The sequence below is a fragment of the Lissotriton helveticus genome, chromosome 8 (assembly GCF_964261635.1).
Source record: "Lissotriton helveticus chromosome 8, aLisHel1.1, whole genome shotgun sequence".
In the NCBI taxonomy this organism is placed as follows: Eukaryota; Metazoa; Chordata; class Amphibia; order Caudata; family Salamandridae; genus Lissotriton; species Lissotriton helveticus.
Genome location: NC_136069.1, coordinates 618,578,439 through 618,592,692, shown reverse-complemented (window position 1 = coordinate 618,592,692; position 14,254 = coordinate 618,578,439). Strand labels below are relative to the sequence as shown.

The window sequence follows — 14,254 nt, the reverse complement described above, 5'->3', positions numbered from 1 at the left end:
GGAAACCTATAATATGAGCAAAAGGAATAGAGGGTTTTGGGAGAAGCAGCGAGCAACACTCTTACTGGGCGACTCTCTGCGACTAGGCCTTATGGTGAGTCTAAGTGGCAAATGTAGCCCTAATCTTGAGTGCTTCTCCTAGCTACTGGTCGCCTTGGAAAGGTCCAGCTTTCGCTCAAAGTCGGCAGCTCCGAGCACACTGTCCCCCGCCCTAAACCGCCAGACTGTTGCCGCCATTCCACCCCTCCGGGCAAATGACTCCTGAACCATGCCGAGACCCAACCCCCACCTCCAAAGTCGGAAGTTCCGAGCATAAGCCCCCCCTAGAAACCCCGCCATCACCCACTGTCTCTTTACACCACCCCCTGCGCTCCCAAGCCCTAGTCTCCATCGTAAAACTTTATTGCACTCGCGTCGCTTCCTTGCGTTAGCGCGTGTTGCTCCTTGAGACTGCACCCCCCCAGCCAGGTGCACGCCGACCCAAGCAGCTGCCCTTTGTCACCCTCTGCCAGCAAAACCTGGAAGTGCTATGGAGGCCTGAACTCCACTTCTTCGAGCAGTGGATTAAAAGGTGAGAGGGTTTTCGTGGAGACACAAGTTTAGTGGGTGTACTGGCCGCTTTTAAGACATACATTTAGGGTCAGCAGCGGTGAATAGAGGCACACAGAGGCAAATTGGGACTACACATTTGGTAGAACATCTTCAAAACTACGACTACCTACCAACTTTAAAAGTTACTGATGGACTGGACCCCTCCCAGCCCCCTCTCTTTAACTCTTCTAGTACCCTCCCTCGGCCCCAACCTTCCGTCTTTCCCGCCTTGCCTTCCATGTCAGCATCTTCTCACCCTCCCACCACCTCCGGGTGCCTCTCCACTCGGGTTCACTCGGCAGCCTCTCTCCCCTGCTTGGGCCTCTCTCCAACCGTCTCATCACCGCCTTCTTTCCACTTCTTCCCTCCATTAACCCCCCCACTCCTGCTTTTCGTTCTCTTCTTCCCCTCCCTTATCCTGACTCTCTCCTCGTTTCCTTCTCTGCCCTTGAGGCCATCTCTCCTTTCTGTTCACCCCATCTTTAGACTGACCCCCCTGCCACGTGGCCTCTTCTGCCCCTATCTTTGTGTCTAAGTCCATCGTCACTTTCACACGCTCTCTCGGCTCACTCTCCAATCTCTCAAGTGCCCCCTATTCCTCCTCTGAGCTCCCAAAGTAACCTATTTCTCCCCCTTCCTCCATCCTCTTCCTCCTGCGCCTCTCCCCTTCCAACCCCTTCCAGTTCTCTCCTCCTCACTTCCTCCCTTACTCTGAACTACACATCTCCTTAGGTCTCCCTCCTTTATCGACTCCTTGCCCCCCACCGCCCTCCAGTTCAGTCTCTCCTCTCTCTTGCTTCAGATCTCACTTGCAACTTACTTTCAACTCTTTTTTCCCCTCAGTCACCCCATCTCAACTCTCTTGCTCGCTCTCCTTTCTCCACCTGCCTACCACCACCTCTCTATTTTACTCGATTTACTGCATATAATAGCACACCACATGTCCATTAATTAACACGCTGCGGTCAAATAAACGGTGCATATACATTTAGAATCGGTAGCAAGTAAACAGGATGTGGCTGGCCACTCTTTCTAGGAGGACAATTCCAGATCCTGTGAGGAGAGAGCATGTGCGCGTCAACCAAGCCCGGCTCTAAATATCAGCTATCAGGTGAGGTACCCTACTATGGAGGAGCTGGCCCCTCAAAATGGAGCGTCACATTGCAGACCATGCTGAGTCATGGGTGTTCGTGACAACACCCCATTCCGACTCCCTCGGCTTCTCATGAAAATAACTTGGTAACTTCTCCGAGATACCACCTCCCCGCATGCCGCTCACTGTACGTGAAACCCAATCCGCTTTCTGTATACACAGAACTGACTGGTTTACACACTCACCCCCTGTACGTGTTGCTACTGAAATGTGTCCCGATTTTCCTTACCACAGATGCCTATATACATTTTGTGCTTCTGCGACCCTCTAACATCGAGGACACCTTTCACGTAGGTTTATTTGGGAAGACTGGTTCTTTGCAAATTCATACCCTTTACCCACCAGACTTCGGTTGTTGGATCTGATAATTAGGCTCTGCAAGATCTTTCTTGATGCTTCTAGTTGCATGTAAACGAGCATAGGTAGTGTAAACACCTATTGTGCTAGAGGTAGCAAACTTAGAAGTATTAAAGATGTAGGATCAGGGGACATATTTGGAGGAACAGCAAAGTGTTACTTTTCTGAATAATCCGGTGGTTGCTGATTATCCTTATTGTCTTGGGAAGGGTTTTACAGAATTTTAAGGGTTGTATGAAAAATTAGCTTTCACTTCTGTGGGTTCTCCTGAAAGGGGCATCACGAGGAGCAGTGCTGTTCTCGATTCCTTCTTTGGGTCTACACTCTAAATTTAGACTGTTGAAAAACCGCCTTTAGTGCATAACTGATCTATCTCATTGGGCAAGGTTAATAACTTGTGTGGCAGAGACATTCTTGATTTCATGGTAGTGCAATCACTGAACACTATATAAGTGTGAAGTACAGTCCATTGGCTTAGTCAAGGCGTAATAGCACCAGGACCCCCAAGGGGCTAACCCCAAAAAAAAGCAAAATCTGCATACCCAAGTGTGTTGGTGAAATGCCTATTTCTCTTGGTGTCCCGAGTGAATCTTCCTGCCCTCACAAGTTGTACATACCGCTCTCTGAGTCCCACGCTTCCTTTGTTTTCAAATGCCTTTTATTCATTTGCATCGGTGCGCAAACAAGCCCTTTGTACTTATAGTCCATGCTTATGAGAAGCCAGGCTGGCAGTCTCATTTACTGCCAGCCTTGCTGATCGTAAGCAAGGACTATACGTTCAAAGTGCATGTTTATGCACCGATTGCTTTCAATGTATTTGGTGTATTAATGAATAGTGCACAGTGTGCTCGTCACTGTTTGAACAGCTTAAAAAAGCCTGCAATATAAATTTCACACACTCTGAACATTAAACCGATTGCAGGTTTTAAAAACATATGAATAAAAGGCATTGTAATTTACAATGCCAATAGCTCAAACGTTAATAATGCGATACCTATTGCATTGTAAATGCTTGTTTTGTATTGCCCTTCCTTCTCATGCTGGTGAGGGCGGGGCTACCGTTTATCATGGTGACACATCCCCTGTGGGGTGGTGTTTGCCGCAACACTGAGGCTCTAGTCTGTTTGGGGGGGGCGAGGCTCTCTTCCCTGTGGCTTACCCCCTGTTAGGGAGGACTGCGTTATTGCCCTATCCCGGCGATTTGTACCCTGTCGGGCCCTTGGGATCACCTAAGCTGGGTGGGGGGGTGGTCCTCTCTCAGACCCTCCTTCCCCTTGGGTATGGCTAGGGTATCTGTTCTACGTTACGGAATCTGCGGCTTGTAGTCTCTATCAGATGTATGAGTCACATACCTTCGGTAACGATGTATCTGGTAGAGACAATTCTAGCCACAGATTCCTTCACGACCTGCCCTTCTTCCCCGTTCTGCGAGGGCCCTCTTTGTCTTCTGCACTCACCTGCCTCCGTGTGGTTGTCTTTTGCGAGGGCCCTCTCTTACTCCCTCCTCCAGGGGATGCTCGCCTTGTTGTTGCTCCATTGTTGACTTTTATAGGCACTCCTGCACCCTGGTCTCCAGTGTGGGGGGCACTAGTGCTTCTTCTTCTTCCCCTGGTTGTTGCACTTCTGTCTTTGGCAGTCCTTGGGGTTGAGGTGTCTTGGCTGGTCTCGACCTTGGCTTTCGGGAGACTTCCTCCCTGCTGGTATTGCCTGAGGTCTGTTGGTCACTTCTCTCCATTCGGACCTTGGTGTCCCTTTCTGTTCTGGGCGATGGCTGCAGATTTCTTGGTCTGCTGTGTATTTTTCACATGCTTCTGCCCCGGGGAGGCCGTTGTATTTGTTTGCAGGATTGCCTTCCAGTAGCGGTCCCCTGTTCTTTCATTCCAGATCTTGGTGCCTCAGTACCTGGCTCTATTCTGGATGGTGCTGTTCCTCACCATTGTTTCTTCCCTTCTGTTTAGCCGAGTTTTTCGCACACTGTTCCAGTATTCGCACAGTTTTGTTAGTGATGGCTCTGCGTTGTGGCGCGGAAAAGTTCTCTGAAGAAAACTGACGTGGGCACGCCAGGGTGGGACTTATGTATCCTCGCTGATGTCATGGATGCAGACGACGTCAGGGCGGAGTCACGTGGTGCCGTCCCCCCGGCACGCAGGGATGCTTTGGCAAAAAATTTTCCGGATCCCGTCTCACGCCTGGGGATAATTCTATGTTGAGGAATCTGTGGCTAGAATCGTCTCTACCAGATACATCGTTACCGAAGGTAATTAACTCGTACTTCAACCCTGGTCCTGGATTTCAGTGAGATTGGCTCTGGGACTACTTGGCCAGTTGACCTCAAACATCCTGCTTGTCATCTGCGCCAGATGGCACATGTGGGCACTGCAGAGGGGTGTCAAGTCACGGTGAGCTAAGCACCAAGAGAACATCTCGGATTCCAACCATGTTTCTGAGGAGCTGACGAAACACCTGCAGTGGTGGCTGCTCAATGGCAGTTGGTCCATTAACAGACCTGTTCCACCCAGAGTAGACCATGATGCCGGACGCATCACAGCCGGGTGGGGAGGTGATAGGTGGAGGTCAGTGGTCTCTGGTCCCAAGCAAGAGATATGGTTCCACATCACCTTGTTGGAGTTATTGGCCATTCACTTGGTGGTAAAAGCCTTCCTTCTGATGATGAAAAGGGAGGCTGGTTCCGATTCTAACCTACAACACCCCAGCCATGTGGTATTGCAACAAGCAGCACAGGATGATGTCCTGGGCTCTGTGCCAGGACGCTCTACTCCTCTGGAACTGGCTGAGCCCGCAGAACATTTCCCTGGTCGAGAACCACCTGACAGAACCTTTGAACTCAAGAGTTCACAATCTCAGCGGGTTATGTCTATGGGATCACGAATGGCAGTTACACCCAGGGTGTCCTGTGGCGGCTGCAACAATGGTGACAACCCTCGCTCAATCACTTTGCTACTGCCAAGAACGAGCAATGTCAACATTTTTACATGTTGGATTGTCTGAGATGTCTGCCACTCGAAGACTAACTCCGCCTAGAATGGAGCTCCAGACTTCTGCCTCTCCTGCCCAAAGTTCTGAAGATAACCATGTCCAAGTCATCCTAGTGGCTTCGGATTGTGCCAGTCGAGTGTGGTACCTGGACCCTCTGGCCATGAGCGCCGGTCCTAGGATTAGGCTGCCACTATCGGAGGATCTTCTTTCGCAGCAACAGGGCAGGGTACTGCACACAAGCCTGCCCAATCTGCACGTCCATGTGTGGAGATTGAGTTGTGGAACTGACTGCATTTGACCTTCCTCCTGACGTCATGTGGATGTTATTTGGGTGGCTAGGAACCCATCTAAAATCTGTCTACGCCGTGCGTAGTATAAGTCTGTGGTCTAGTGTGGTTCCCACAATACAGACCCATTACAGGTAAAGCTGTTATATGTCCTGCTTTTTGTGGTGTTTTTAGTCCTCAAGGGCTTTGTAGTGGGCAGTGCCTATGTTGTTTGTCGCCCTTCTCAGCCTTTTTTAAGTTACTGGACCACCTTCCTTGTTAAAGTCACGTGTTGTGATGCATTTCTTTGAAGGTTTAATACATATATTTCTACTTTAATCCTTTGTGATGGCTCAGTGGAACCTTAATTTGGTCTCTCATTCATTATGTGTTGCTCATTTGAGCCAATGCACAACTGTCCTTTACGTCTCCTGACTCTCAATACAGTGTAACTCATTGTGACACTTTTAGCTTGTCATATGAGTGAGCTTTTGGCTCTTTCACTTCAACTGCCCTACATCACCTTCTTTTCAGACAAAGTAGTATTACGGACCAGAACAGCATTCTGGACAAAGACTATGATGCCCGGTCATGTCAGACAACTTATTTCTCTTCTGACATTCTTTGTTCCTCCTCACTTATCGTAAGAAGAAGATAGACCCTCATTTGGACCCAAAGATTGTTGTGCTTTTACATCGAACATACCTAGGACCATGGGAGGAAGATTAGCTCTTTGCAGCATTTCTGGGGCAAAGAAGGGAAAGGCGGTGCAGATGTGATCCATATCACAATGAGTAGTCCTCTATATGAAGATCTTCTATCATTCACTGGGAAACAGCCTCTCAAAGGTCTGAGGCCTCATTCCATCACAGCCAGGCTTCTAACACCGCGCCTGCATGTGAAATACCTATCCTGAATATCTCTAAAACTGCTGTGTGGCAACAGTATACATGTTCATGAAGCATTATTACCTTGGCATTGAGGTCCCGCTGTATGGGCATTATGGCCATTTAGTCCTTATGGGCTTTTTGATCTAAGCCATTCAACAGACCCACCACATTTGAAAGAACTACTCTGGTATGTATGGTGAGGAATCTGCGGTTAGAAGTATCCATCAGAAGAACAAATTAAGTAACCTTCGGTAAGACGATCTTTCTGGATGATACTCTCTCTAATAGATACTCTATCTAATTGCAGATTCCTCGCCGCCATTTCACTTCCCTGTTCTGTGAAATGTTGTATTTTTCCACACGTTAAAACGCTCCAATTTCGAGATCTGCACACATTTACATCTGATTCAGTTATTGAGCTATGTGTCTGAGGGCGTGGACAGAGTCCAGAAAGAATTTAACATCCGTATGCAAGGGTGGGGCTTGTATGTGGCTCCAATATCACTTCTGGGGTTGGATGACTGTGATCTGGAGCCGCACAATGCCAACTACTGGCATGTGAGAGCAATGGTGAGAAAAATCTACATATCCAATCTGGCGCTGATGAGTATTCGCAATTTGAGGAACCTTCAGCTAGAGTATTCTCCGGAAAAAAACGGCACCGAAGGTAAGTAGCTTGTTCTTTCTTCTCCCTCCCTCTCTTATTCCTATGACATAATGTTCCTGAACCTCAATAAAAAGGCATTGTAATGAGCCTTATTTGCATAATCCGATGTAGAAACATCAGAAATCTCAAACATACAGGTACTCCTTCGTTTGGAATAGATTATACACTTTTGTGTGATAAACAAAAAATCCTGGAAGTACTTCAGGCCACCTCTTAACACTTTCAAAAGTGCACCTTGAAATGTAAAATGTCACCAGTATTGATTCTGCTGTGAAGAATATGCAAAGTACGCTGAAGTGCGTTTTTTGCACTTCGAGTTCTATGATCACATTTCTGAACCAGTCCCTATGCATATAATGCCAATATGTGGGCATCATTGAATCTTGCAACTGACTTTGACATAATTCTTTTCAGAAGTGAATATGATGGGGATCTACAGTCACAGCTCATGAGTAAAGCTAACGAAGAAGATAAGAACTGTAGTAGAGCTCTCTCTGTAGTGAATGCTGTTGTGCGAGCTGCTAAAGATCTCTTACACCGGGCTCTTGCTGTTGACGGTAAGTCAATTTTATGTATGGTAATATGCAATTAGGAGTGGATTGACTCTAGCCTGGTACAGGTTATGTACACATTTATGCCCACTTAAATAAGGAACTCTGCACCCAAAAAGACACTTTACACAAAGTGTGTGCCTTATAACTCTTCCAGGCTTGGCAGTTGAAATCTAGAGTTGATCAATCTTTTGGGATTTTTTTCATTTTGGGAGACATTGGTGGCACCAAAAACTTTAAAATGTTAAGACATAAACCCTGTAGTATAAGTTCTATAGCTGGCTTTTGGTACATCTGATCTTGGAATAGGGGACGCTAAATGATCTATGTATCCATTTTATTGCTGGTGTATTTCCACACCCTTCAATTTATACTGCCTGTTATGGTGGCATTATAAATTCTTAGTTACCTTACTTTTGCTTTTTGTAGTTCGACTATACACTGATAACTATTGCTCAAATGCATTTTCTGTTGGATACTTCTAACTGTAGATTACTCACCATGTAAATATTTCGCAGGCTTCCCACAGGACCTGGAAACTTTGAAGAAGCACTGATGTTGCTCCTCTCCGGAAGTGACAAGCAAATGTAAATGTAAATGTCATGGTACTTATAGAGCGCACTGTCACCAGACGGTCACCTTGCGGTGTCGCCTATGCGGCTTCCTGGCGCTGATACTCATACCTCTGTGGAACCCCTCCTGGCTTTCCCTGTGAAGTGTCCACTCCTGGGCACCCCCAGGGTGAAGACAGGCATCCTTAGCGCTGTTGGGGCCGGTGTGGAGGCTAAGCAAGCTATTGCCCAGAGTTGCAGCGTGGGGCCCGTGATTAGAATAGGCACCGAGGCGAGAATTAACAGGTCCAAGGAAATTGAGCCCACGACCCCGCCGAGGCGGGAATCGAACCCTGGTCCCTGGCCAGAACTCTGCATCAGGGTCTGCCGCTCTAACCATTGAGCCACACTCCTCCACAAGCAAGGCTGCATGTAAGCACCACCCATGTGCGCCGACGTTAGATTCTTTCTTTTCATGCCTCCTGATGTGGATCCATAGCTTCCTCTTGGTCTCTTGACCTAGTTTCTTCCCCAAAGTTATCTAGTGTGCAAGGAATAATGTCACCCCCTAAAACAACAGGGTATTAAAGTTGTAGGGACTCTTGCAAACCGCTTTATGTGAGGGACCCCTACCAGATCTCTTTGTGATGCCTGTGGTGGGACCACAACTCCGAGGCCTGTGACGACTGCACGCAGATGATCCTGAGGACAGTATGGGAGTCTGAACCTAAACTTTGTTGCAAAACACAAGAAGACTCCATGCTGCAACCTGTCTAAGTTGAAAGGAATGTCCCTTTCCCTCATTTAGTTAAGTTTAAGAAAAAGCACAATAGTTTGAACAAGAATCAGCCCTTTCTCCCATGCTGCATATATTCAACACTTAACTGGCTTCCTCTGGCTCGCCTTAAGACCCCAATGAACCTCATGGGCCTCCAGTTGGACTCCCGCCATCTGGTCTGCCCTCGTTTCCATTTGTGCTCCCATTGGCCAACATTGAGTCCAGCACAGGCTCCAGTGCCAGTTTCAGTCCCTGCACCTTCCCAGTGCGGGTGACTCTGAGAACCATGAGGCTGCTGGCCTCCTGCATACAGCTGGCTAACTTTACAAATGGCACATGCAGATTCTACAGTTGGATCTGAAGTGCCAGTGGGCATAACACTAGGCAAATCTGTCGGATTGTATCCATATTTCGAGGGAGAATAAAAGATCTTCAGTGGAAGGTTCTGGATTACAATTGGACAGTGGAAGGCCCCTCTCCTTAGTCCATTCAGAGCTGACAGTGGTCACAGATTAATCACTGGGTGAGCAAGGCCATCAATGAGAAGTGGCGATCAGAGGTCTCAGGTCTTCGACTTACATTCCACATACATTTTTTGGGAGTTGAGGGCAATTTGCTTGGTGTTTTATGCGCCCTGCCTACCATCAAAGGAAGGCTGGTGCATGTATTAACTGAGAATACCACAGCCACGTGTTACTGCAACAAGCACGGAGGGGTTGTGTCTAGGTCCCTGTTGTGAGGAGTCCCTGTGCCTCTAGCAATATCTTTAAGCGCCATGGTGGATAAACTCGGTCACAGACACATAACTGATCACCAATGGCAGTTGCACCCAGAGAGTGGGCATGGTGTCTTCCAGGAGTTGGGAAAACTATCTCGAAATGTTTGCCAACAATGAGAATGCAGTGTCAGCATTTCAACTGGTTGGAGTTTCCAAGGAAGCTCTCTTTACTTCCATCTACAGTGGAGTTTGGTTCTTCTGTCCTCCGATCAAGCTTCCATCTAGGGAGGATATTCCGTTGCATTAGCAAGGTAGGGTGCTGCACCTGGGCCTGAATATTATGCATCTCCATACTTTGAGCGGCACCAGTTGACCTCCTTTGACTTTCCCCCTGAAGTCGTTAATGTCCTCTTGGCTGAGAGGCGTCCCTTCAGAAAATCAGTTTATGCCAGTCCTTGGGACAGCACTTGTTGATTGGTGCGGCACCCGGCAAGTTGGTAAATTTCTTCTTCTGAATTTTTGTTTGTACTCTCCTTAGTCCAGCAAAGGCTTGATTTTGGTACTGTTAAGGGCGAACTATCAGCTCTTTTGGCTGTTTGTAATTTCTGGATCAGCCTATATTACTTAAATTACCTGTTTTGATTACCTGTTTGAAAGATTTGCAACATTTGTTTCCACCAAACCCCATTGGGATTCCTTAGTGTGACTTGAAATTAGTCCCCACTTTTTTTTAATATGCACTACTTTTGAACTTCTGACGTTAAAGAGAATCTTTCTAATCGCTGTAACATCAGCTAGACATGTTAGCGAGTTGCAGGCTCAGTCTCTCAACCCCCCTACTTAAACCACTTTATCAGATAAAATGGTGTTCTGGACCAGAGCTTTCTTTCGACTGAAATTGATAACTCCATTTCATGTCAAGCAGGCATATTACCCTTTCATGCATTCTTTGCTCCATTCCATCCCTCTTTGGAGGAAGAGAGATGACATTGTTTGGGCCTAAGAGGGAACTAGACTTTTACCAATCATAGTAAAAAAATGCAGAGTGAATAGTCAGCTCTTTTTGGGTCCTCCGGAGTAATGAACAGCAAATCAGTGCACAATTGACCATCTCTCGATGGATTGTTCTTACTGGTGAAGAAGCAGCCTCTAAAAGTATTGCAGGCACACACTACCAGGACCAAAGCGCCTACCACTGCATTAGCACACAGAGTGCCTGTCCTGGATAGTTGTCAAACGGCTACGTAGGCATCGATCGACTTTTTCATGAAGCACTACTTCCTCGACTGTGGTATGTCTAGAGGGGCATTTTGCCCACTTGTTCTTGCAGGACTTTTTAGTAAGAGCCTGTTCAGACCCACCACCGCTGGAGGTCCTCCTATGGTTTCTATTCGCAAGGTGAGGAATCTGCAGTTAGAATTTCCCTTTTAGAAGAACAAGTTACTTACTGTCAGTAATGATCTTTCTAGTGTTGCTCGCTCTAACTGCAGATTCCTCACTGACCCTCCCAGGTCTCTGCTCTGTTAACTGGAACGTTTGAATCTAAAAAGGTCCCAATTTTAGAGAGCTGCCAACTGGTCTTGCCAATCCACTAAGGGGTTCTGGGTCTGAAAATGTGGACAGCCTACAAAGCAACTAACTTCAGTGCGCCTGGGTGGTGCTTATACATGACTCTGCTTGTCACTTCCAGAGCAGAACAACGGCTGTACGGAGATGCAGAACGCTACATATTGGCACACAGTAGAATTGTTTTAAAGTTTCCGGATCCAGTCTGATGCTTGGTGTAAGAAGCAGGCTCTGTATATACTATACCAAAGTATGGTATAGTGTGCACAGAGTCCAATGAGTCCCCAGTGGTATAGCAGAGTCTAAATTAGGTAGATAGTAACAGCTCTTTGTGGTAGTGTGGGCGAGCAGTAAGGATTATAACTCCTTCCATGCTCATGACGAGCTCAGCTCGTCATGCAGTACACTGCTTTGTGTGCTCATGACGAGCTGAGCTCGTCATGAACAATGGGATTCAAAGATCTTCAGCACAGAGGATGAATTGCTGTAGCATTAATGTGGTTAAAGAGGGTGCGTTAAGCTTTTATTGTATTCACTCAATCAAGGCTGATGGCACACACTGGGAGCGAGAATCCAGACCAATTAGGCAAGTATAAAAAAGATATACCTATGTTTAATTTTAGAACCAAGAAATAATAAATGTAGGGGTATTAAAGGGGTGTGCAGGTCGGGACCTATGGGTCCCTTCCTTAGGATAGGTACACCCCCTATTATACCACCCTCTAGTCGGTTGGGGCATGAGACTCTCCCTAATTGACTGAGTCCCCGCATCTTCAAGATGGAGGGGACTGAGATATGTGCTTGTCCTAGCCTCCCCCACCTGTGGGGTGGGGTAGGCAAAGGTGGGCACACCTTTCTCCCAAGGTTGGATTTCCCACCGATTCTCCCATCCAAAGTTGGGGCCAGAACCTGTGGGTGCCAGTTGCTGGGGGCAGCAAAAGGCAGGGACAGCTCCCAAAGGCGGCAGGCCTTTGAATCTTAGCCTTTCGTGGACCCAGCCCATCCTGGGGGAGGAGGCATGACACCTCTGCCCAAAAAAGGCTTTGTTTCTAGACCCAGAGAGTGGAGGCTCTCTACCCCAGGGGCCCAGAAACCTGTCTGGTGGTGGCAAATGGTGGGCAGCCATTCAGGAACCACACCAGGGCTGGTCTATTTTCAGGGTCATCTCTAAAATGCCCTCTGGGTGCATTTTACATTAAATACCACACTGGCATCAGTGTGGGTTTAATGTGCTGAGACGTTTTCTACCAAACTTCCCAGTTTTTAGTACAGCCGTTATGGAGCTCTGGAGTTCATAATGACCAACTCCCAGACCATATACTCTGTATGGCTTTACTGCACTTAAAATGTCTAAGAATGGACTTAGACACTGTAGGGGTACACGACTCAGGCATCTCTACCCTTACCATAGGGCTAGTGCACCCTGCTGAAGGGGTGACTTCCCTAGCCTTTAGGCAGTGGATTGCAGGCATGGCACACAGATGTTTGCCATGTCGACTCTTCATTTTTCTGTGCACCAAAATACGCATGAATAATCAACAGAGACCACCTGAAACAAATATTCAGTACATATTCCGATGGTTTTGGAATACACTCAGTGTGTTAAAATACCCCTCACACACCAAAAGGGCCCTTGGTGTCATGCTTCATCATCGGGGTCTTCCCGCCCCCGCTGCGGGACGGGGCAGTGCTGCGACAAGCGGCTACGCCGGAGCACCTTTTTTTTGTGAGTACTATGTGAGTGATGATGGAGTGAGTGTCAGTGGGGTCAGGAGTGATAAACAGTGAAATTAAAAGATACCTGGCCTGGTGTTTAGAAAAAATTATTTAATAGGCACTGGCTGGTATCGTTAAAAGGGGTGAGGCGGAGGGCAAGAACGGGTTACTAGTCTTGCTCTCCTGTGTGGGTCAACATGTTTCGGGGCGACATGCCCCTTCGTCAGGACCGGGTATATAGATCCCCCTGTCACTCACTAATGCGCTCCCACAGATAGAGGGTGTTATGTTTGATCAATGTGTATAAATAAATTATAGACAGGTTCCTCAAGTTCACCCACACAGCCTCAAATGAAAACCTAGTTTTCCTTGATCTGAATATTTACCCCTCCAATGGCAATCTAGAGACGTGTACTCACTTCAAGCCCACGGCTAAAAACAGCCTGTTGCTATATAGTAGTTTCCATCCACGACATCTACGCGACAATTTACCCTACGGACAGTTCCTCCGCCTTAGGCGTAATTGCAGCGCTATCCAAGACTTTAAAACCCAAGCAGCTGACTTGAAAACTAAGCTCAGTAACAGGAACTATCCAAGCAAGGTAGTCAACAAGGGTTTTAAGAGAGCACGGAATAACAACAGAGATGCCTTATTGGAACCAACAGCAGAAAAAGAAAAAGACCAACGCCCTATTTGTGTCACAACATACAACACCAATTCAAACCAGATCACAAAGATTGTGAACAGACACTGGAAAATTCTAAATTGCGGGAAACTAGATTTCCCAAAACCCATGTTTGCACACAGGCGAGGTAAGAACTTGAAGGATCTGCTGGTGCACACGAGACCGAAACAACTCACTAACGAGAGACCCTCTGCTATCTCAACTATTGGAGGGCACCACCCGTGTGGCTCATGCACATCTTGTCAATACACAAGAAAAAGTCGTAATATAACTTTTTCCAACAAATCTACATGGGAACAGCGTTCCTTTACCAACTGCAACAGCCGGAACTTGGTCTATTTGATCACTTGCCCGTGCAAGCAAGAGTATATTGGCATGACCACAAGGCCGGTCAAGATACGAATGGGCGAACATCGCAGCAACGTACGTTGCAAAAAAACTACCACAAGAATGGCCACCCACTATGCCACAATGGGTCACAGTGTAGATGACCTAAAATGGACAGTCATAGAAGCCTACGGGACTGACAAGGACCTTCTTGCGAAAGAGCAACGTTGGGTCTATCGCTTGGGCACGCACCTTACAGGATTAAATGATGATATTCCTTGGTCGCAATTTAAGGCATGATCAAAACCAGGTACCAAGTAAACGCCTGGTCACAGTTCGGGACTTGGATACAGTATCAATTTAAAACAGAACACCATCTTCTCCCACCAGCAATCACAGCGACCTGCAAGCTGGTGCTGGCCATCATGACTTGTAAATAT

The 14,254-nt window shown here is 47.2% G+C and overlaps 1 protein-coding gene across 5 annotated transcripts in view; it reads left to right on the top strand.

Moving 5' to 3' along the window:
• Positions 1-14,254, top strand: part of MYCBP2 (MYC binding protein 2) — a 1,909,483-nt gene that overhangs the window by 722,714 nt on the left and 1,172,515 nt on the right. For all 5 annotated transcript variants that reach the window (XM_078657470.1, XM_078657469.1, XM_078657471.1 and 2 more), the window contains one exon: positions 7,336-7,478. In XM_078657470.1, coding sequence (XP_078513596.1) covers positions 7,336-7,478 — 143 coding nt within the window. The remainder of the gene's footprint in view (positions 1-7,335; positions 7,479-14,254) is intronic.